Source organism: Felis catus, chromosome D1, assembly GCF_018350175.1.
Source record: "Felis catus isolate Fca126 chromosome D1, F.catus_Fca126_mat1.0, whole genome shotgun sequence".
Taxonomy (NCBI): Eukaryota; Metazoa; Chordata; class Mammalia; order Carnivora; family Felidae; genus Felis; species Felis catus.
The window spans coordinates 43,802,468-43,825,955 of record NC_058377.1 but is presented as its reverse complement, the minus strand read 5'-3'; the positions used below and the strand labels follow the sequence as shown (position 1 = coordinate 43,825,955).

Below are 23,488 nucleotides of genomic sequence, written 5' to 3'. Positions count from 1 at the left end.
CTACAGGCCATGTGGTATACTAGCCTGTTGCACCAGACCCTGTGCTGTAGTCCGTGAGATACACACAGCCATCAAGGTTTCAGGTGATGGTGTCAGTGGGAAATGCAGAAAGCTATAATTTAGGCTGATATGAAAATTATACAGGAACTAGAGTTAAATACTCCACCCTAAATTGTACAGAGCAGCCTGAAAGCTCTTATTTTGTCTTTTATTATGAAGTATAGGAAATCATTTCAACAGTACTAAACTAAAAAACATAATGATTAATAAAAAAGTAAACACTAAATTTACTGTACTTTTTCAGAAGAGTTGAACGTGTAACTTGAGCAAAATGTTTGTCAATATCTGCCACCCACCCAGGAGGCCATAACGATTTCATTGAACACATGAAAACAATCAAATCTGTTGACAGTGAATCAGCACCTACTTTACAAGTTACTCATTATTTTATGAAAACTATGCACAAGGATGGTAATTTAACACATAAATATGTAGAAGGTCTAGTAGGTGATCAATGTTATGGGGAAAAAAATAGCTTTACAGTAATTGGAATCTATTCAGGTGGCCTGGTCTCTGTGCATAATGGTGAATATAGATTGACAATTCATCAAAAGATACTAATAAAGCAATTCTAATTTCATATTATTGCTCAAAAACAAATCATTGATACATGGGAAGGTGGGGAGGAGTGAGGAAAGAATATTTTCTAAGTGTCCACAAACCTCTTACACCTTCCTTTACACTCCTTCCATGGGTTGTGTAACTTAACATTCTCTATTACAAGGCAGCTTTTATATCCCAGGGGTCTCTAGCTCATATGCTCACAGGGAAAAATAGGTATTTATTTCAATTCCCTTTTTCTTTCCTATTTTTCCTCTCTCGTATTCAATTTTCTGTTCTTTCTCTTTTTTTAATGAAAACAAGTCATTTCAATGAAAATTCCTCTTTCTCACTTCTCTATTTTCTACCCACCCCCTTTGACTGTATCATAAAAATGCAGTAATAGTTCCAAAGGACATTCTTCTCTTTAGAAAGGGAATTGCAGGTAAAAAAAAATAAGCTGGCAAAGACCATGTTATGGTTAGCGAGGTCTTTAAACACATCTTTAACAATATTTATACAAACACAAAAGAATGAGGTCTAACTATTGGACTTCAAGAAGAAAACAATGGCATGGATGATGAAGTAAACTTAAGACAGACAAACAATAAAACATGGGAAATGTTCCTTTCCACCTAAAAGCACAAAACATCATGAGTAAGAAAAATATAATATAAAAGAGGGAGGGAAGGAGATTATATAGACAAGGGTGTCTGACAGTGGCTCAGTATGTTTATTGCAATCATGCATTCTGAAATTGGGGTGGAGTCTGGGACCACTGGGCCTATGGCGATACACACTGGAGTCAAAATTCCATTAAGTTCCCAACAGCCCTGTTAGTGGTCTGCTACAGTAATGTTTTGGTTCCTCAGGATATAGTGTCACCGTAGAGTCAATGTTTAGTTCCCCAAAGGTTGAATGTTCCCCTTTCACCCAGGCACTCACCCTGCCAAATCATAAGATCATTGTACAGTTTAATTTTGACAAATAAAAGGGTCTTTTCTCAAAGGGACCTGACTATCCCTTTACTAAAGGGGTTCAAAATCTATGAACTGGCTCAAGTCTGGAAAGTGGAAGGACTGTACTTTGTAGAGAGATGATTCAGGTTATGCCTTTTTTTGCCATAGGTTGCCCATCTATTTGAGTTCTAAGGATGCCATGGTCAGTTAGTCAACACCAAATATCTTACAAATCAATCGAATCAGAACATTGTTTCAGCCATCTTGAGTTTGTAAGTTAAGTGTGGTCTCTTAGCCCCTGCCTCTCAGGGACCACATCATCTCCCCACTTCAATAATGGCCTCTCTCACTTATCACTCTTAGCCTAACAAAGAGTCACCATGGGAGTTTTTCAGGGTTCTAGAGTGTCTATCACCAATGAATTTCCCAAAGCCATAGTGAAAAATATCCTTTACGGGACTTAAGGAGTTGATAAGCCATCATACATAATAAATCTTCTCCAGCAGTGCAATTTCCCCAAGGTGCTGGGTAACTTCATCTAGAATATATGTAAGAAGTCTGTAAACATATACACCAAGAATGAATATATTTAAGGATATGAGATGAAAGAAAAAAAGGCATTAACTTTTATTTTACCTATACCCTGTTTGTATTCTCCATAGTACATACCTAAGAGTAGTATTTTTTAAAAGATAGATGTGTATACCATGATTGTACATACACATGAACATGTCTTCAAGAGTACTTGTCATTCACATTTCCTACATTTTAGTTGTTTTAACACTGTCCACTCCTCTACCTTCTAAGGAAGTCATAAAACCAATGAAGAAACACAACATGCATGCACACACACACACACACACACACACACACACACACACACATACACCGGCTGCTTGAAAGAGAAGGTACAAATTTATTTTTCCATAACATTTAGGAAGTACTGTTTACATATATAAACAAAATATGAATATTTAAAAATTACTTTTTCAGGAAATATTTATTGATCAGGCACCAAGTTAGGTCCTCAATAAGCTTAAGGTCTAGTAATGAACACATATGTCATCAAAAGATATGTATCCTGCAAATAAATAAGTGCTAAATGTACACTCCAAGGGTCCATAAAAACAGATCAACCAACATTGCCTGGATATGCTGGTAATATGAAGCAAAAGAATCAGGAAGGTTTTATTTAAAAAGTGAAACAAAGACCAAAGAAGAAGTTCTTCTGACCCATGGTGCTAGATGAAGTAAATAATTCTGCTGATATTTTTGTGGTCTACTATATATCAATAATTTGTAACAGAAGAAAACTTAAAATTGGGAGTGAAACTAATATTTTGAGCAGGAGGAACTTTTATCAATTAAATCATATGTTATTCATTTATTCACCCACTCAACAAACTTTTATTAAGTACCTATTATTGGTCACACATGATGAATACAAAAGATTCTTATTCTCAAGGGCAGCTCTGTTTATCACGGGGAAATGCCAGGACAACAAAAGAATTGCAATTCCATTAGAGCTACTTGAAAAAGGATTTAAAATGTAATTACAAAATTACTTAAAAAGGGAAAGAGCTGTTCTCCTAGGGATTTAAAGAAATTAATGGTTTGTAAAAATTTGATGTTTTATTTTTCTCAAAAAAAAAGAAATATGTACAGTAATCTTAGAAAAACAAATTACTTCAAAAAATAGGAACAAAAGGGCACACTTAGAGTGGTACATTCAAACCAACTAGAAACATATAGAGTCTAAGTTTTCCTTTTCTGAAAAGTTTAAATCAAGTGAATGTTCTTTATTACCATGGTAACGGTATTGAATAAAAATAGTTGCTATTTAAAATACTGCTTTCAAAGCAACATCAAAGGCATTCAAATTAATACTATTTTAGGTAAATCAGGAAATCTAGCTGCAGAGCAAAAGTATTTTGATATTAGAGATACAGAAAAATCTGTTGGTAGAATTAAAATGGAAATGGACTGCAATTCTAGAAGAAAAAAGCAATCAGCTAAACCCTCTGGTTATTTTAACTACCTTCTCCACAAACATGAAGGCCAATGTCAAAGGAATATAAAAAAACAAAATCTTGGGGTGTCTTGATGGCTCAGTCAGTTAAGCGTCTGACTCTTGCTTTTGGCTCAGGTCATGATCTCACAGTTCGTGAGTTCGAGGCCCGCATTGGGCTCTGTGCTGGCAGAGAGGAACCTGCTTGAAGTTCTCTTTCTCTTTGTCTCTCTCCCCCTCCCCACATTCTTTTAAACATTAAAAAAAAAAAATCATGCTTGTCTTGTACAAGGAAAAAAAATTAAAACAAAAAAACAAACTCACATTAGTAAGTCAGAAGATGAAGACATATAGCACAATGCATATGCAACTAGAGCAAATAAGTGAACAAGAACCTTAATAAATGGCAGAAAAAAGAGAAGCATAAAAATCCTGTACTTGACATATATCCTTCCACAAGAGTCCCCTGAGCTTTTTTCAACTATACCAACATTAATCTTTTTTATTATTCCTACTTTATGTGGAATTAAATTATCCACATTCTAGAGCTTATTTCTCTGAAAAGAATTATACAGCTTTATACAAGCAATGAGCTGAGAAATGAGACAGCTCCCTCAATGCAGCTTGTTGTAGACGAGGAAGCTAAAAACCAGACAGGCGGACTGACCAACCCAAGGTCACATGGCTAGTGAGAGGCAAAGAGATTAAAGAACAAAGCAAACTCCTCAAAATTCAGTCCAGTGTTCCTTCCGCTGCCTTACTGTTCCTTTCCCTCATTCTTGGGAGAGAAAATGCTGGTGTATTCCCTCTTCTCTCCTCCTCCCTTTCTTGCTTTCTTCTTAAAGAGTTACAAAATGAAGGAAAAAGGCAGCAGTGTCATATACAGTCTGTATATACGTAGACAAGTGGTACTTTTAACATCATAAGGTCTGAAGGTAGTCAGTGCACTATTATATGAAGGTAATTTCTTTAGTGGATCCTTTTATTTCCAGAGGAAACATAGTGATAAAAGTATGTTTCTTTAAAACTCATTATTCTGGGTCCTACTTGTTAAACAGACTTGTTAAAAAAAAAATTCAAAAGCAGCTTTTGAAAGAACTGCAAACAGACTTCTTGGCCTCTTAATACATCAGTGAATCAATGTCTATAACTAGCCTTCTTAAAAAACATAAATTCCCTTCCGTTGCCACAGAGGCTAAACTACAATAAAAATTGACAAGGGAAAAATAAAAGAACAGAGGTTCAGGGGAAAGCAAATAAGAGAGGCATTTTTGGATAAACACATTATTGCTACTAAGCTTTCCACAATCCACTTCTTAAGGAAAATGTTATATTTTCATTTGTCACAGCAAATGCACTTTTGTAACAATGTTGGCATTCAACAAAAGAAACACCTCAAAGTGATCAAGACTCAGCTTGATACTAATTCAGTTCCTGCTTTCTGCACAAACTCTGAATACCCACTGGGTACATATTCTATAAGGAACAGGCAATTTTATCCAAGATCCAAAGAAACTGGAGGTTTTCTTTTATGTTTTTATGAAGTTCTAACCTAAAACCCTGGGCTAACAAAATTAATGGCATGCAATATGTGGTCTTTTCAAGCTTATAAAAACCAACTACACAGTGAGGGTCTTCTCTTTTCTTAAATACAGGAGCTCCTGGCCAAAGAACAAGCCTATAAAATGGATTAGGGAAGAGCAACAAGCAAATGCACGAATCTGCTTCCTTTGTTAGGTTGTTTCGTTGGACAAACTTCTGGTTTTCTTTTTACATATGCATTCCCAATGTCAGTATTTTGCATCCTCAACAGCAATAAATATTATCAATAAAAAAACTGTTAACTGATAGAATAACTATAATACTGTATTTTACCTAATAAACATTTATTTGAATACTATTACTATCTTCTATGTTCACATAATTTATCCCTTTTTGAGATTCTTATTAAATTGAAGGGGCTCTTTTATTTTTTTTAACGTTTATTTATTTATTTTTTTTCAATTTTCTAAATGTTTATTTATTTTTTTTATATATGAAATTTATTGACAAATTGGTTTCCATACAACACCCAGTGCTCATCCCAAAAGGTGCCCTCCTTAAAACCCATCACCCACCCTCTCCTCCCTCCCACCCCCCATCAACCCTCAGTTTGTTCTCAGTTTTTAGCAGTCTCTTATGCTTTGGCTCTCTCCCACTCTAACCTCTTTTTTTTTTTTCCTTCCCCTCCCCCATGGGTTCCTGTTAAGTTTCTCAGGATCCACATAAGAGTGAAACCATATGGTATCTGTCTTTCTCTGTATGGCTTATTTCACTTAGCATCACACTCTCCAGTTCCATCCACGTTGTTTATTTATTTTTGAGAAAGAGAGAGAACACAAGCAGAGGAGGGCAGAGAGAAAGGGAGACACAGAATCGGGAGCAGGCTCCAGGCTCAGAGCTGTCAGCACAGAGCTCAATGTGGGGCTCAAGCGCACAAACCATGAGATCATGACCTGGGCTAAAGTCGGAAGCCTAACTGACTGAGCCACCCAGGCACTCCAGGGCTCTTCTTACTTTTAATGTTTATTTCTTTTTGAAAGAGAGAGAGAGAGACAGAGTGTGAGAAGGTCCAGGCTCTCAGCTGTCAGCACAGAGCCTGATGTGGGGCTCAAACTCACGAGCTGTGAGATCATGACCTGAGCCGAAGTTGGACGCTCAACCTACTGAGCCACCCAGGTGCCCCAGGGAATCTTTATATATTGATCAATACATACGCATGATATATGTTTATACCATATATATGTATTGATGCTCTTTATATATTTATAGATAGATAAAATTTCTGTTCAATTCTATTTTCTGTTTTGATGGAATTTTTATATTTTTACATAGTGTAACCTACTTAGTTTGCTCTGTGTATTCTTCTAGATAGAAAGTCCTTTCATATCCAAAGGTTGCTGATTATTAATTTCTATTTTCTTCTAATTCCTTTACAGATTAACTTTTTTACGTTACAATATTTAATATATTTGGAATTAATTTTGGGTCATCTAAAGTAAAGATTTAATTTTTTTAAATAGTTAAGTGATAACTGTTTTAGCTATTTACAAACTGATACTTCATATTGATTTATGGACCTTCCTTTATCTATGATACATACTTTCAAATAGTTAAGGGCCTGTTTCTAGGATATCTTTTCTCTTTTGTTAAAAGATTTCTTGTCATTTTTGTTCTAGTAACATAGAGATTAAACTAGGTCAATATTATAGGAGGAAGTGTGGTAAATTAGCACAAGCTTTAGCATACAATGAGCCTGAGTTCAAATCTCAACTGATCCACTTAACAGCTTCATGTTTCTAAGTACATCTTTTTAGCCTTATAAATTCTTAGCTTGTTTGTAAAGTTTATTTCACTTTATAGCATGTTTTAATAGAGCCAGTGTTACTTTGTTACTCGAAATGTTCTAGATTTTCAAATTTATTTTTAATTATTTTCTTCTGATTTTTCAAATAAGCATTAATACTGTTTTTGACTTTGAATTTTGATTTATTTACTCATTTTTATTTTAGAAAGAGAGAGAGTGTGTGCGGGGGAGGGAGGGAGAGGGAGAGAGAGAGAGAGAGAGAATGAATGAATGAATGAATGAATGAATCTGACGTGGAGCCAGACTTGGGAGCTCAATCATGGGAAGGTGACCTGTGCCAAAATCAAAAGTGGAATGCACAATGGACTGAGCCACCCAGGTGCCCCTGAATTTTTATTTTAACTGAAATTATATTAAGCCTGTAATTTACCTTGGGGAGAATTAACAGTTTTAAATATTCAGACTTTATAGCTAGAAACAGCATGTCCCTCTAAACTATTCTATCCTTAAAAAAAAAAAAAAAATCCTTCATTTTCTTGATATTGCTTGTTTCTCAATTCTCATTGAAGTTATATCCGTGTTTTTTTCCCTCTGTGCATTCTTTTTAGTGTGGTAAAAATTATAAATACAAAATTAATGTCTTTGATAGGCTTAGGGAATTTTTTTGTTAGGGGACTGCTTACAAAGGCTAACTTCTCCAGCTAAATACATAAGTAAACAAATATAATATGTAATCAATACAACTAAAAACCCCTTTTGGAGGGGTGTGTGGGTGGCTCAGTAGGTTATGCGTCCAACTCTTGATTTTGGCTCAGGTCATGATCTCACAGTTTATAAGTTTGAGCCCCATGTTGGGCTCTGTGCTGACAGAGTGGAGCCTGCTTGGGATTCTCTCTCTCCCCCTCTCTCTCTGCTTCTCCCCTGTTCATTCTCTCTCTCTCTCTCTCTGTCTCTCTCTTTCTCAAAATAAATAATAAACATTAAAAAAAATTTAACCTCTTTTTGAAAGTTAATGTGGAAAATGTTGCCTTTTGTTCCCACTCTGTAGAAAAAGCAAGAATAAGAAGATTTATTCATGTAAATAAAGAAAAGGAGAAGAAAAGAGAAAAGCAAAGCAAAGCAAAGCAAAGCAAAGAAAAAAGAAAAAATCCCCATGCTATTGGTTTGGATCTTGGCTCTGATTTTCTTTTCTTCTATGCTCACTGCCAGCCTTGAAAGTCTGCATGGTTGAGTACACTATCTCAACCAGATCAGACGCAATATTCAAACTGCCATTGAACAGTCCACCATTCCGGCATCAACAAAAGATTTTTCACTATTACTGTAAAAGTAGAAAGTCAGAGAACTATGTCATAAATGAGAAGGAGTTAGGAGACAAAAGGATGACAAATCACGTGACTATTCCTTAAAGGACAGTCTCACTCTTAAAACACATTTTATTTGTTCTAATTAGAGGCATAGCTTTCTACTAGGTATTGTCACTAAAAACACTGGAATATGCAAAGTTTTTTTACATAGATCTTCTCTTCTTTCCCTTCTTCCCTAATTATGTTGATAGCTGCACCCCAAGACATTTTACTAGTTTCTCAGTACAATGCCAACAAAAAATAAGATCACCTCCTATTTTTAAGCTCTTCATCATACTACATACAGCAGACAGTTTTAACTCTACTGTCTATTTAGTTTGGCACATTTGGGGGGGTTCTCTAGCATTTCATGTCCATTATTTGTCACCTCCAAATTTTCTAAAAATCTTACTTCATGCAAGGATTTAATTTTACCATTCTATTTACATCTGTTAATGATACCTCACCCTCCTCCTCTGTTAGACTTGAAAAATGCAGTAGCATTTTCACCAGACACTATTCCCCATATTCCCTAACTCAGTTTCCTTTGAATGCACAGAAGATAAGCACCTTCCTTTGGTATTAACATACTTAAAGTCTTTGGTGTGTTCATTTGGAAGACATTTAAGAACCTTATCTGGATTGTTACAATCCATCAAGTTACAATTTTGCCTTAAAAATTATAGTATGTGTAGAGAACAGGAACTACATCCATCTAGAATCCTTTACAAAGTGCTTTGCAAGTGCATCAAACAAACGAATACTTAAAAATGTTCCTCATGATAATGATAATGGCACAAAACTCTTGACTTTTTGGCTTCTTGTAAATTAGCTAATCCAGTAACACTAGACTAACTTGGCAAAATGACATACATGTTCTTGGCTGCCCAGTACTTACTGTCATATTTTTAACATTCTTAAGAAATTATATTATCAAGAAAACTCCTCACTATTCTTATTTTCTTTCATATTATAATATAAAATCAAGCAGAAAATAGTAGATAACAGAAAGTCCAAACTTCTCTTAGAGACAAAACAGTTCATACTAAAAACATAATAATTCATGCAAACAAACCACTTTGCTATAACAACTCTATTTCCAGGTCCAGAAATTGTAGAATTTGCTTATATTCAGGAATTAAAAGTCACAATTTTTATTGGCTAGAAAACAAAAATTTTGCATTTTACTCTCTTTGAGGTTGTAAAATGACTGTAGTAGAATAAAACTTGATGAGTAGTGAACTCCAGTCATTTACTGAGCGGTCTCAACATATTCTGTGGCATTATAAGTGAGCTGTCATCTACTAAAGAATGACAGCACAGATTTCATGTTCATAAACTGAGAAACCAAAGGGAAAATAATTTATACTCTCTCCTGAGAGCAGATGGGCATTTAAATTATAATATAAATTACTCATTTCCCTGATAGAAAATTTTCCTTGATTTCTGAGGCTATGGAATGTGAAATTTAACCCCAGTTTATATTTATTGAATTATTTATTATATTATGATAGCAAATGCGTTATATCAAATGCCATCAAATTAACTAATTAATTGTCCTCAATGATTTCCACAGACTCACATCAGACCAGAATTAGTGTTCCCTTATATATGTAATATATACATTAAGACATAATATGTTAATCCTCATCCTGACCCAGACTCACCTAGATAAATACACAAGGAATTGCATACGTATTTGCTACTTATCTCCTACGAATCACAGGCCAGACCACACTATAAATTCAGTCACTCTCAGAGATCTGGGAGAATTTAGAAATAGGAAGAATTTAGAAATAAGCCTATTTGCTATATGCTTCTTTTTGCACACTAATTTTCTCAATTTACTGGTCTCTAATATACTCAGTAATTCACAGCAATCTATACCATCCCCAAACTTCTCCCCTGCATTTTCCCAATAAGTTTTATAAAGTTGGCAGTAATCCCATAGTTGTTGTTCTCCCATAGGTATTGTTTGGCCCTATTAAATTGGACACCATACATCATTCCCTCAATAGAACGTTTTATCTCCTCAGCTTCCTAGACAATATTACAAATCTTCAATTTGGTGTCTTTGCTTCTAACCTGGTCTTTCTTCTTTTCAATCTGTATAATACCAGCAAGGTGATCCATATAAAGTACAAATTTTACTTTAGTTCCTACTTAAAGCCCTTCAAATTTTCACCAACATCTTTAGGGGAAAAAAGACCAAACTTCTCAGCAGTTCCTACAAGCTCCTCCATGACATGGCTTTTGCATACCATCCCAGCTTGGCCTCGCAAACCCATGACATTTTCCTCACATTTCATGATAGTTCACACCTCTGAGCCATTATTCAAGCTATCTCCTTCCCTGGAATAATCTCCTACCCTGAACAAATCCTGTTTACCCTGACACTGCTTGGCCCAGAAAGCCTCCTAAATTCCCCTCCCAGAAGCATCTGTACCCTCCATTTTGGGGGAGTACAGCATTACACTTTGTTTATGTATTTGACTCCTGTCCCTAATAGGTTGGGGGTGTTTGTAAAGCAGGGGATATGCCTGCCTGCCTCCTTGCTTGCTTTTCTCCTTCCTCCCTCTCTTCATTCCTTTTCGTAACAAATAATTACATGTACCACAAACAACCATTTTAATAGGCCTTTGAATATAATGGTAAACATAAAAAAAATACAGCCCCCTACCCTAAAAAGGTTTAGTCTATTGGAGGAAACTCACTACACCAATGATAACACTTTGAATATATAGTTATCAACAGAGATAACTGCTCTTAAAGAAAGAAATATAGCATGGGGCGCCTGGGTGGCTCAGTCAGTTAAGCATCTGACTTCCGCTCAGGTCATGATCTCGCGGTACCTTAGTTCAAGCCCCACGTCGGGCTCTGGGCTGACAGCTCAGAGCTTAGAGCCTGCTTTGGATTCTGTCTCTACCCCTTCCCCACTCATGCTCTGTCTCACTGTCTCTCAAAAATAAATAAATGTAAAAAAAAAATTTAAGAAGGAAAGAAATATAGCAGCCTATAACAAACACCTAAAATTGAGGTGTCTAGAATGCTTCTCAGAAGAAGACTCTTGAGCTGTGGTCTAAAGATCCCAGGTACATGTATGGGTAGGGGTGAGCAGGATGCTGAAGAGTACTGTAAACATATGGATCAGGACAGACATGGGGTGGGAGGAAACAAGCAAAATAAAAGGAACCAAAAGGCCAGTGCTGCTATAGTGTAAAGAAGAAGAAACAAATTGAATCAAGATGAGAGGTAGGTCAGGGCCAGAGCAGGGAGCCCTTCTAGGCCACTATGAGGATTTTTTTATCTTTATCCTAGGAACAATGGGAAGCTATTAAAGTGATTGAAGAGAAGTAATTTAATGTGATTCAGGCTTTGAAGTTTCTTTGGCTGCACTGCAGAGAATGAATTGGAGGTGACAGTTGTAGCGAATTCAATCAGAAGTGGACCAACGCTGGTAAAATCCAACACCACCATCTCCCTACCTGCTCAGTAGCTAATCTGAAGACCAGCTATCCTGGGGAAAAAACTCACAATTATTCTAAGTTGTCTCACTTAAATTTTGGACCACATATCTTAGTAGGCCTATTGGCATATCTCAGAAGGGCTACCATGCTTCATTCATCAATTTACTTCCTCCTCCTCAAAATTCAACATATCTTCCCACTTCCTCAGTCTCAGTGATAAGCTTACTATTTTTTCACCAAGGAAACAGAAGAAACCAGAAGAGAAATCCCACACTTCCCAATCCAAGCCTACCAATCCATTGGTAGCCATGCTCTGGAACCATCTTCTCTGTCTTCTAATCTGTTATGAAGCATGAACTGCCTAGATGCCTTATCTACGGTCAATTCCTCCACTTGCACATTGAAATCCAATTTATGTGAAATGCATTAAAAGGCCCTTGTGGACTCTGCTCTTTCCCTCTACTTCATTCTCATTACTCATTGTTCCCCGAAGTATGTAAACATATTACAATAGTTCACATTAAATATGTGTGTGTGTGTGTGTGTGTGTGTGTACCTGTATTTATGTTGTATGTGCTCTCACATCTGCCTTGTCTCTATATCCTCCTTCCTTCAGCTACTGACTTATTTCTTTATTTCATTTATATCAAAACTCCTTAGAATTTGTCCAGTAGTGTTTTGGCAAATACTTAACAGGCAAGTCTTTAAAAACATTTCTTAAATCCTTATTTTATGATGTCTGTCAATTTCTGTGGAATAAATACACTGTGGATGATTTTAAAGCTGTCAAACATGACCTCACTTAACAAAGTTGGAAGAGAAGCATTCAATGACCCAACGAACTCATAGGAGCTGCCCCCAACATATCTCTGGATTTGTCTATATGGACCATCTCTACTTCTCTTGCTATCTCTTGAGCCTACTTCAGACAGACTTCTGTTCCCAATACTTCATTAAAAACACAGCTCCCAGTGTCTTTATTCAGCCCTCACTCTACTCCACTTCTCAGTAGCATTTGTTTCAATTGATCAATGCTTTTCTTTCTTTCTTTCTTTCTTTCTTTCTTTCTTTCTTTCTTTCTTTCTTTCTTTCTTTCTTTTTTTTTTTTTTTAAATATTGCCCTATTCTGTCCAGGATTCAAACTCTCCCTCTTTCTTCAGTGGCCATTCCTTCTTTGTCACTTTTGCTGGGCTCTACATGTTAAAAGTCTCAGGGCTCTGTTATAGTTCTTCTCTATTTATACATGTTTCCTTGTTTTTAAGTTATTTATTTTGAGAGAGAGAGAGAGAGAGCATGCAAGCAGGGGAGGGGCAGTGAGAGAGGGAGAGAGAATCCCAAGTAGGCTCCACGCTGTTGGTACAGAGCCTGATGCAAGGTTTGATCTCACAAACCATAAAGTCAAGACCTGAGCTGAAATCAAGTGTTGGATGGTTAACCAACTGAGCCACCCAGGCTCCCCTCTACACACATTTCTTAAAGTAGTTACTCTTGACAGGACAGTGCCACCTCGTAGGAGTAGTTTTGAGAATTTGGGAAGGTAATTTGGATCTCACAAGGATGATCAGTGGTTACTAAAATTTAGAGGGTAGGGATCAGAGACATTAGACATCAGGAATTGTCTCACTTCCTGCATGCTTTTCATATGACTTGCTAGACATTCACGTAAATGAAAAACTCATTTATAATGATAAAAAATGCAAAGGTTTTGTATGACCTAAATATGTGCCAAAACTCCCAACATTGCAACCACCCTGTACACTGAAGTAATATTGTAAATTATTGTGACTAGAATTTAACCAAAAGAAGTTCACTATTTAGTAAAATCACACCATAAAGAAAACAGTGCTCACAGTATTTCAGTTGTATTGGGATTCTATATTTAGAAGTGTCTTATTCATGATCATTTTAGATGTGGTTTAAGTCACCTATTTCATTATGACTTCTAATATAGTCATGCTTGAAAATTTAATTATGAAATGTAAATCATTTACTATAAATTACTTTATCTTAATAGCTCCTTTATACTAAGGTTAGGACATTATATTGGTTTTTATAAGTTATTTGTGTACATAATATCTGTAATTGCACTTTAAGAATGTAAAGCAGGCATATAAAATGTACATAAATTCTATAAAAGATATATTAACGTAATGGTATACAGTGCAAATACATACAATGTCAATATATAATATATACAATGTAAAATATATATAAATGTACATTAAAATGTATATAAATCTTACATAGATGAGAATTACTACCCAACTTCGTATCTTTAGATCCATGAATATAATAATAATTCTCAAGTTTGGATCTCTACTCTGACCTCCAGACTCACACATGTAAAGACCTATTCAACGTTACTTTTTGAAAGTCTAAGAGGCATCTCAAATTTAAAATGTACAAAACTGAATTTGAATGTCCACTCTTGTGCCTCCGATATGCTGCAATGTTCTTTATCTCAATACACAGAAGCACTGTCCACTTACCTATTGATACTAAATACCTTAAATTGTCTTTGATTCCTAACTCTTGTTACATCCCACCTCCAGTCCCTCAACAACAGCTGTGAGATACCCTCAGAATCCACCCATTCTTCATGACCCAGTCACCATCACCCTACGCATACCAGCACCTTCTCTTGTCTAGACAGCAGCAAGAGCTTCTCTCTTAACTCATCTTCTAATTCCCACTCTTGTCTACCCCTATCATATTCTCTATACAGCAGCCACAGTTACCATTTTAAAATGTGAGTCAGACCCAAATCAAAATCCTCCAATGATTTTCTATAACATCTATAATAAAACTGAAGTTTGTAAGAGCCTACCACATCCAGTCCATGGGTATTCTCTGATTTTATTTCCTACAACATTCCAGTTTTAACTGGTCCTTGAACACAAACATTGGACTGCCTCAGGGTTTTACATGTCCTCTTATCTTCCCCATTATTACTTCTCCAGATTCAGAGTTCTGTTCAAAAAGGCTTCGCTGACCTCCAAATCCAACCAAAACCAAGAATGATTTAAGTGAACTCTTCACGATTTAAGTGAAAGGAATTTAATGCAGGGAACTAATGACTTAGGCGAAGGAAGTACTGAAGCTAAATCAAAAACAATGGAGAAATCCAGAAAGTAGAAAGAAGCTACTACCATCCATGAAGGCTAATGGGACCCTAAGCTACCAGAACCTGTAAACCAGCACCATATGGCAGAAGATAAAACCACTACTGAATCATCTCTAAAATGATGATACATTCCCCACCCCAATAAAAAGTTTGACCTGTTTTCTGCAATGCTCTGAAGCCCCACTTTTTCTTCCTTCTCCCTAAACTCAATCATTTAAAATAAATAAATAAATAACCTTAGCCTGATAACCACTAGGTAGTATGTATTAAAATAAAATGGATGATGATTCAGATTTAGATTTCAAAACCATACCTTTTTTCTCAATCACATAAAAATGCACTGGATGTTATATGTAAGTGATGAATCACTGGGTTCTACTCCTGAAACCAATACTACACTGTATGTTAACTAACTTGAATTTAAATAAATAAATTTAAAAAACTACAAGGTTTCCTATAGTCTATAGTGTCCAATCCCCTGCTCACTTCTCTGATCTATTTTCTATTATGCACCCCTTCACTGTCTCTATTCCAGACCCACTGGCCTCCTTGCTGTTCCTTGAATATCCAAACTTATTACCGCCTCAGGGACTTTGTACTTTCTCTTTGCGTACTCTAAATACACTTCTTCCTGAAATCCACTTGACTTATTCTCTCATCTCCTTGCATGTAACTAAACAACCCATCTAAAACAGCACTCCTACCCTTCATCATTCTTACTCTCTTACCTTTATTTTTCTTCATAGCATTATCACTATCTAACATATTATACATTGATTTGGTTTTTTGTTTACTGGAGATCTCTACTGACTAGAATATAGTCCTTATAAGGGCAGATACCTTATCTGTGTTGGTCAATTCTGTATCTCCGGACACAGTGCAGTGTCTGGTATCCAGTAGGTGTTTATATTTCATTATTAGCCAAAGTAACAAATAGTCTAAATGTTATTTTCCACAAATGACTAACCACTGTAATTTGCTAGTCATATCAACAACAAAAAGAGTATTTCTAGTCACTCCTTTGTAGGTACAGCAATTGAGAATTCATACTTATTTTGGGCTTGAACTAAAGTTTACACTGTGTGAATATGCACTATGTAAGATCCATGATATTTCATATGTGCAAGTATGATCTGTGCTGTTCAGAAAGGTCAGTTTACTCAAACTTATTTGGAATCTAGTTTTTGGGGGCATGTTCTCTAAAATAGTATTGGTATTCAATAGGAGTATTTTTAATTTTTTGCTTTTCTTACAGCAATTAAAAGCCATTCACAGATACATATAGTGTAAGATGGATACCACAGTTGTTCAAAATCCATTCTTTTAATACAATAAAAACATTATTATAATTCATACAGTCATAATCTGACTTATAAAGAGCTCCCCAAATGAAAAAAAAAAGACTTTTAATACATCACACATATTGTTTTAATCTTTTCATAAACAATCAGCTAGATGAAGTATAAAACATGTCTAGAGAGAATTATCACCTCTTTCTCTGGCCTAATCTTTAACTAAAACCATAAGGTTACTTGTTCTGTGAGTACCAATGTATTCAAGGCAAATTCATGATGTCACATGGCCTTGTTTTCCTACTTTAGTCTTCAAAGTCAACCATATCTTCTGACTGTAGCAAGATTTTTCAATAGACAATATGTAAATGAATACCCAAGATTCAAGGAAAATCTGTTCTGTGATACATACAATAAGCCCTCTGTTGCATATTTATCCACTTGTCAATCCATTAATTACTGAATGGAAAAATGACAAAATTTTCAGATTAATTGGAATGCATATATTGTGTATAAAAAGGTTTTGTAGTAAAACTTAAACCTCTCTAGAGTAAGTTGCTATCTAGGCCATTAAAATACCCAATAGTTTAACATGATCTCAGACATTATTCAATAGTAATGACATCTAATGCAAAAAGTAACAAAACAATTTTGGATAGTCAGAATGGTAATCAAGCCAATAGGCAATCTGTAACCATGCATTTGAAATTGGAAAGCATGACTTATTCTAGAAAAGCAACAAAATGTTAAGTCAAAGATAAATCCACTTGAGTAATTCACTCTACCCCCTCTATTCCCATCATTTAAAGAAAAAACCTGAAATGTGTTTAAGAGGTTTGAAGAGTCTTCCAAACTTAATGAGTTCTTCCCACACTTCAGAAGTACAACAGAGACCTGGTTAAAATAAAAAGCTAGTTGGGGTGCCTGGGTGGCTCAGATGGTTGAGCATCTGATGATTTCAGTTCAGGTCATGATTGCAGGGTCATGGGATGGAGCCCCGTATCAGATTGCATGCTGAGTGTGGAGCTTGTTTATGATTCTCTCCCCCTCTGCCTCTCCTCCACTCACGTACATGTTCTCTCTCCTTCCCTCTCTAAAATGTAAATAAATAAATAAATAATAAAAAGCCAGACTTGTCCTGTGCTATGTAGCCGCTTTGATTGCTTCTTGGTCACTCTACTGCTGGGTATCATTGATTAGTCTTAGAAAGATCATCCATGGGGCAGTCTTAAACCTGTTCTTTAGTCCTGCCCAGGGCAGAACATATTTCAGGGAAGAAAAAGTAACTATAAAATATATCTGTCAGTTTGGAAAAGCAAACCTCTGGTATTCTACTTGTTACACACCCCTTTGGTATTTCCTACCCCTACTGCTCTTAATACTGAGTTTTAGTCAATTCTTTTAGAACAAATCCAATGATCCTTGATCTTAGGAGTAATGTCCCCAGTTTTCCTTCCATAATTATAATTCCATTGTTTTAAGGCCGCTAAACCTTGTTTTGAACTAAAGTGCCAGATAGTGGCAGAATTATTTAGGGGTTCTATGCATGAATGCTTGACATTTTTTTCCAAGTTAACAAATATTTAAAATCAACAACCAAGAAGGTCTATTAATTGAAAAGCATATGACTGGAACTAAACTCTGAATAGAATGATCTGTTTTCTCTCTCAATGGCACAGTACATAAAATAGGAAGATAAAATTAAAACTATTATGTGTTCCTAATAGAAAAGATTGAAATAAATGATGAGATAATCATTTGTTCTAATGAGCTACTGACAATAGAAAATAACTGTATAAAGAAACTCAACAATAATAGCCAGTAATAATCTATCATGAAGTTTCTCCTTACCATGATAAATTCAATTATATCTTCAATGTGTTGCCCTTGAGTTTTGGAATTTAAGTGATTACCACTCGTTACTGAAGCTAATTCTTACTTTATTGGGATTCTTACCAGAGAAGAACTTTGCTCTTTCTTTATTTGTCAAACGGGTGAAAAACAGCTGCGATTATATCCACTAGTTCTGGGCTTATCATGAGAATTACTATTTTCATACTACACCAGCATTTTTCTTTTCTTTTCCTTTCTTTTCTTTTCTTTTACACCAGTGTTTTTCTAATAAGGGGCTACCATGATATTTTCTTGAATGCAATAAAATAAACTTTATCTATTTTTTATTTAAATTTTAGTTAACATACAGTGCAATATTTGTTACAGGAATAGAATTTAGTGATTCATCACTTACATACACCACCCAGTGTTCATCAGTAGTACCTTCCTTAGTGCTCATCACCCATCCTCCACCAAACCTCCATCAAACCTCAATTTGTTTTCTACCTTTAAGAGTCTCTTATGGTTTCTCCCTCCCTCCCTCCCTCCCTCTCTCCCTTTCTCTTTTTCTTTTTGTCCTTCCCTTCCCCTGTGTTCATCTGTTTTATTTCTTATATTCCACATGAGTGAAATCACATGGTATTTGTCTTTCTCTGATTGACTTATCTCACTTGGTATAATACATGGATGGAGCTAGACTGTATTAAACTATACTTAAGCCTGATGTTTCACAGTTCCATAGGTCATTACTGCTCAAAGCTCTTTTGATTAATTTCATTGTTTTCCCATTAAATACTATGTTGTATATTTTCTCCATTTTCATTAAGTCTCCAATTCCAAGCTGGCTACCTGTTCTATAGACAAAGAATTTATGCACATTATTATTTTTTAACTGTATAAGCTCTTTCAACTGTCCTTCCTAAAATATCCCTTTCTTATTACACAATATCTTGTTCTTTACTGATTTTCCAGAAATTAGTCCCCCCTTTCCAATGCTAATTTCCCAAACCTGTGCTTTTAAAACCACTCCTTCGAGTCCTGTACCCATTCCCACCTCTCCCCACTGACTCTTCTCTGTTTTCCAGTCTTAGTCTTTCCTTGATTCTAACCCATCCAACTGGCAAATTATTAAATACTATTTTTTTATGATGCTCTAAATCTTTCAAATGTTCTCTAGCACCTCTAAGTTATTTTAGTATCTTGTTAAGGCATTCAAAATCTTTACCAAGCTGACTCTAAATGGATATTCCATAGTATTCCCCAGAACAAAATCTTTGCTTCTGCTAAGCTGATTGACACACCTTTCTCAAATATGGTTTACTCATTACCTTCTCTGATTTTTGACAATGCTGTGAATTTTACTTAAATGACCTACTTCACTTGTGTGATTTTCAAGGTTTGGCTCAAATACTATCTTCTCTGTAAAGCTCCTATAACCCTAGACTACACTGAATCTACCTTTTGCTGATTCCCTGTAGTTTTCACAAACCAACTCCTAGTTTAGCATTCTATTCGAAAATATTTTTATTTATACTTGCATTCATGTTTATACCTACATCCTTTCCCTTGAGCAACCAAACTAAACAACTAGCCAATAAGCTAATATATACTGAGCACTCACTTGTCAGTTACTCTGTTGAACCAAGGGAATAAGACGAATGAATAATGTTTCTTTTTATTTACTCAGAACTCTTAATACAATGCATCTCTCAGATAACACAAAAGTTTTTATTGAATAAATAACATATCATCCATCAATAGACTTGCTATTAAAAATGACCATTATTCCAAAGATGCTGTGGAATTGCTATGTACACATACGTAATACCACAAAAAGATCATGTAAGAACTGAAACATAATTTATGTATCTCAATCGCAGGTGTTGATTATTTTGAGAGTAAAACCAACCATTAATTTTAAAATCATGTTTTCTAAAACATGAATTTCATTGTTCTTCTATTGCCAGTGCATCTGACAAGTAGGCAGAAACCAATGATTTGCAGAGAAAACAATACATTATTAACAATTATTGATATCAAAGGTATTTGAATTGCAAAAATTCATCCTACAAAAAGAAAATGTGAATGTCAAAACTGAATAAGCAAAGAAAGAAAACAAAACCACAGCCTGAGAACATATACACATCTAAATATGTTGGTAGTTCTATTACTTAAACACATGCAAACTATTATATGACCCATTATTTTCAAAGCATGTATCTTAAAACTCTATATTCTACATACCTGTCCAGTCTCCTACTATTTTGAGGTGGACACCAAATGTTGCTTTGGTTTTAGTAGGACACTAAAAAAAATAAAATAAAATAGTAGAATCAATTCTGATTAACAGTTATGTATGACCAAACTATGATTTAATTACAATTTTCATTCTCATAGCAAATTCCCCAAGCCAATAGAAAATAGGAAGGAATGAACTGAAAATCCATATAGATCCTCATTAGTGAAAAAAAGAGCAACGTCAACCAGTTAATAAGACAATATATCTTTCTCTAAAAGCTCCGAAGTATTTAGACAAAAAAGGTAAAATATGCATAGTCTAAAACTGTTAGGATATCACATCTAAAGACAAATATTGCCAAATACTTTTTGAATTAAAATATTTCAGAGGACATGGCTTTTAACCACAAAGGAAGAAATGGAGACTGATTGTAATGTCTTTTTCTCCCCAGATATTATTATACACTTTACATCTTACAAATTTCAGGAATAAAGAAAAGAAATATTTCTCAATGTGACCTAAATTTTCCATGTCCAACAAGGAAACTCCTACTGAGAGAGTTGTATTTCACTCCCTCCCTTAATTCTCAGAAGAAATAAATCTGGAGTGAACTGGCAAGGGTATCTGGGAAGGAGAATGAGCCATGAGTACTGGAAGTAAGAAAAGTATCCATGGCCTCATGTTCAGGAAATACAGAAAACACCCACATGGTACTTTTTGGCTCACAATAAGAAAATGCAGAACCTCCTTTTATTTTTCAGAACCCCAAACACTTATCCATAACCCCAAGATTCAAAAATTGTAACAGTACGTTTTTTCATAATTCACTGGGTGACACTATCTAACTTGAATTTATGGGAGATAATGATGGGAGGCTAATACTTCTGTATAAAAATTCATATATAAGTGTTTCCTACATAAATATCCATTTGTTTAAGAATGTTACCCCATATCCTGCTAGAGATCTTATGTAATATATGAAATATACATACCTTTTAAAATCTACAAAATTCTGAATTCTGAAAACACATCTAACCTGAGAGTTATGGATAAGAAATTTATATACATTATTATTTTTAACTGTATGATATATGCTTTTTCAACTGTCCTACCTCCTAAAACATCCCTTTATTACCACACAATACCTGTCCTTTCCTGATTTTTACAGAAATTAGTTCCCCTTTCCAACACTAACTTTTCAAACCTGTGACTACCAAGCTTCCCTTGAATACCACGTACCAAGGGCAGGGCTAAGTGCTTTATTTCCAAAATCTCACAATAACCCTGGTGAGCTGTCCTTTATATTGAAGGAAACTGAATTAACTGAGACTTAAAAATATTAACTTGCCCAGTCATACAACTAGTAAGAAGACAAGACAGAATTTGGACCCATGTCTGTCTGACTACGTAGTTCTTAACTATGGCAAGTCGCTCTCTCCACTAAGGTAAGCATGAGAGATCAAATGGAGTAGGAGGGAGAAAAGTATTTGTTGAAGATTACAAGAATCATGTACAACAATAAGAATGAAGTAGAAATATGGGCCAAAATCAAAGCACCAATGTGGTTCGGTGGGCCCTGAGATAGACAAGGGGTTGCAATAGAGCAAGTCCAATACCCTCAAATTCACTTTTTCAATCAACTAATGTAGGTCACACCGGGGTGCTAGAAGGACAGGAAATAAGGGAAGATAAACACACCACGGAGATACGTAAAGAACTCACAGTCAAAAAAGGTAGCTTGGAAACCAGTGAAAACACTAAAATAAAAAGGTAGGTATTACTCATTTGGTCATAGCAAATCATAAACCAATAAAAAGTATGTGATCAAGTTCAGGATTGGGAAATAACGTGACATGGAATTTTCAAACTACTGCTCTGCAATCAGTGGGTTTTTTTTTAATTTTTCTTAATGTTTTTATTCATTTTCGAGGGACAGAGAGATACAGAGTGCTAACAGAAGAGGGGCAGAGAGAGAGGGAGACACTGAATCTGCAATCATGATTTTAATGGAATCATTATTGTTAGCACTATAAAAATTAAAAAAAAACCACTTATAAAATACTTAATTATCTATGCTATTAAAATTATGATATTTCATTTATAATTGTGACTTTAATATTTATTTCATTTTTATTGTGATTTTTAATAATTCTGAGATCAGTTTTATAACTAGTAAATCTTAATGATCATACCTTTAGTAAGATGATGTGATCTGTAAAAACCGCCCATAATTTTTGTAATGTTTATTCATTTTTGAGAGAGAGAGAGAGAGAGAGAGAGAGAGAGAGAGAGAGAGAGAATGAGTGGGGGAGGGGCAAAGAAAGCGGAGGACAAAGGATCCAGAGCAGGCTCTGCACTGACAGCAGTGAGCCTGATATAGGGCTCAAACTCACAAACCAGGTGATCATGACCTGAGCTGAAGTCAACCAACTGAGCCACCCAGGCACCACCATTGTTTTCACTTCCTGCTACTTAAGACTGGCCAGAGCCTCAATGCAGTAAAAGTTGTAGCTCCCAGAAAGCAAAAACCCAAGCGTGCAATCTGTCCACATGTCACTTGATGATTCCCTCATTGTGAACTACATCTTAGGTTAAAAAAAGATCTAAGTCAAGGAGGCATCAGAATAGAGAGCAAAAAAGGTTAGCTTTGGTAAGTCTGAGCATGCATTTGATTTAATCTCATTCTCTAAAGGAAAACATATAACTTGCCAAATATTCATATCTCTATTCCATCTTTCAGTGTAAACATTGCAAAAGATAACTGCATGTGGTGTTTAACACCCCCTCAGGTCCTGTAGGAGCCTATAAACCTCCCTCATGTGATGCCAGCCAAATGCATCAGTATAGTTTTTAAGGTTGATCTGATTTCAAACAGATAAAACATAGTATGGTTTCTTTCAAAGTCTGGGAAAGATGCCTTTATGTTACTGATACTTTCTCAAACTAGCTAGGTATAAGAATACAGGATTTAACATTGTCTTTGTCCAATCATATCGCCTCACATTTGAAGGGGGCCTGCACAGATTAACACACAGAATGACTTCAGCATGTGTGGTTTGAAACAATGACTGGAGATCTTAGAATCACATTCTAGCAGCTTTGCACAAATAATGTTCAGATTCACTAATGTAGCTAAAAACATAGTGTAGTGATTCTTTAATGTCTCCTCACTATCTTTTTTATTTTTTTATGTTTTTATTCAAATTCCAGTTAGAATAATATTAGCTTCAGGTGTACGATGCACTGATTGAACACTTCCATACAACACCCAGTG

The 23,488-nt window shown here is 35.3% G+C and overlaps 1 protein-coding gene across 7 annotated transcripts in view; it reads right to left on the bottom strand.

The window, feature by feature from the left end:
• NOX4 (NADPH oxidase 4) overlaps window positions 1-23,488 on the bottom strand; it is a 170,649-nt gene that overhangs the window by 59,522 nt on the left and 87,639 nt on the right. For all 7 annotated transcript variants that reach the window (XM_045038630.1, XM_045038631.1, XM_045038628.1 and 4 more), the window contains one exon: window positions 20,220-20,280. In XM_045038630.1, the coding sequence (XP_044894565.1) occupies window positions 20,220-20,280 (61 nt within the window). The remainder of the gene's footprint in view (window positions 1-20,219; window positions 20,281-23,488) is intronic.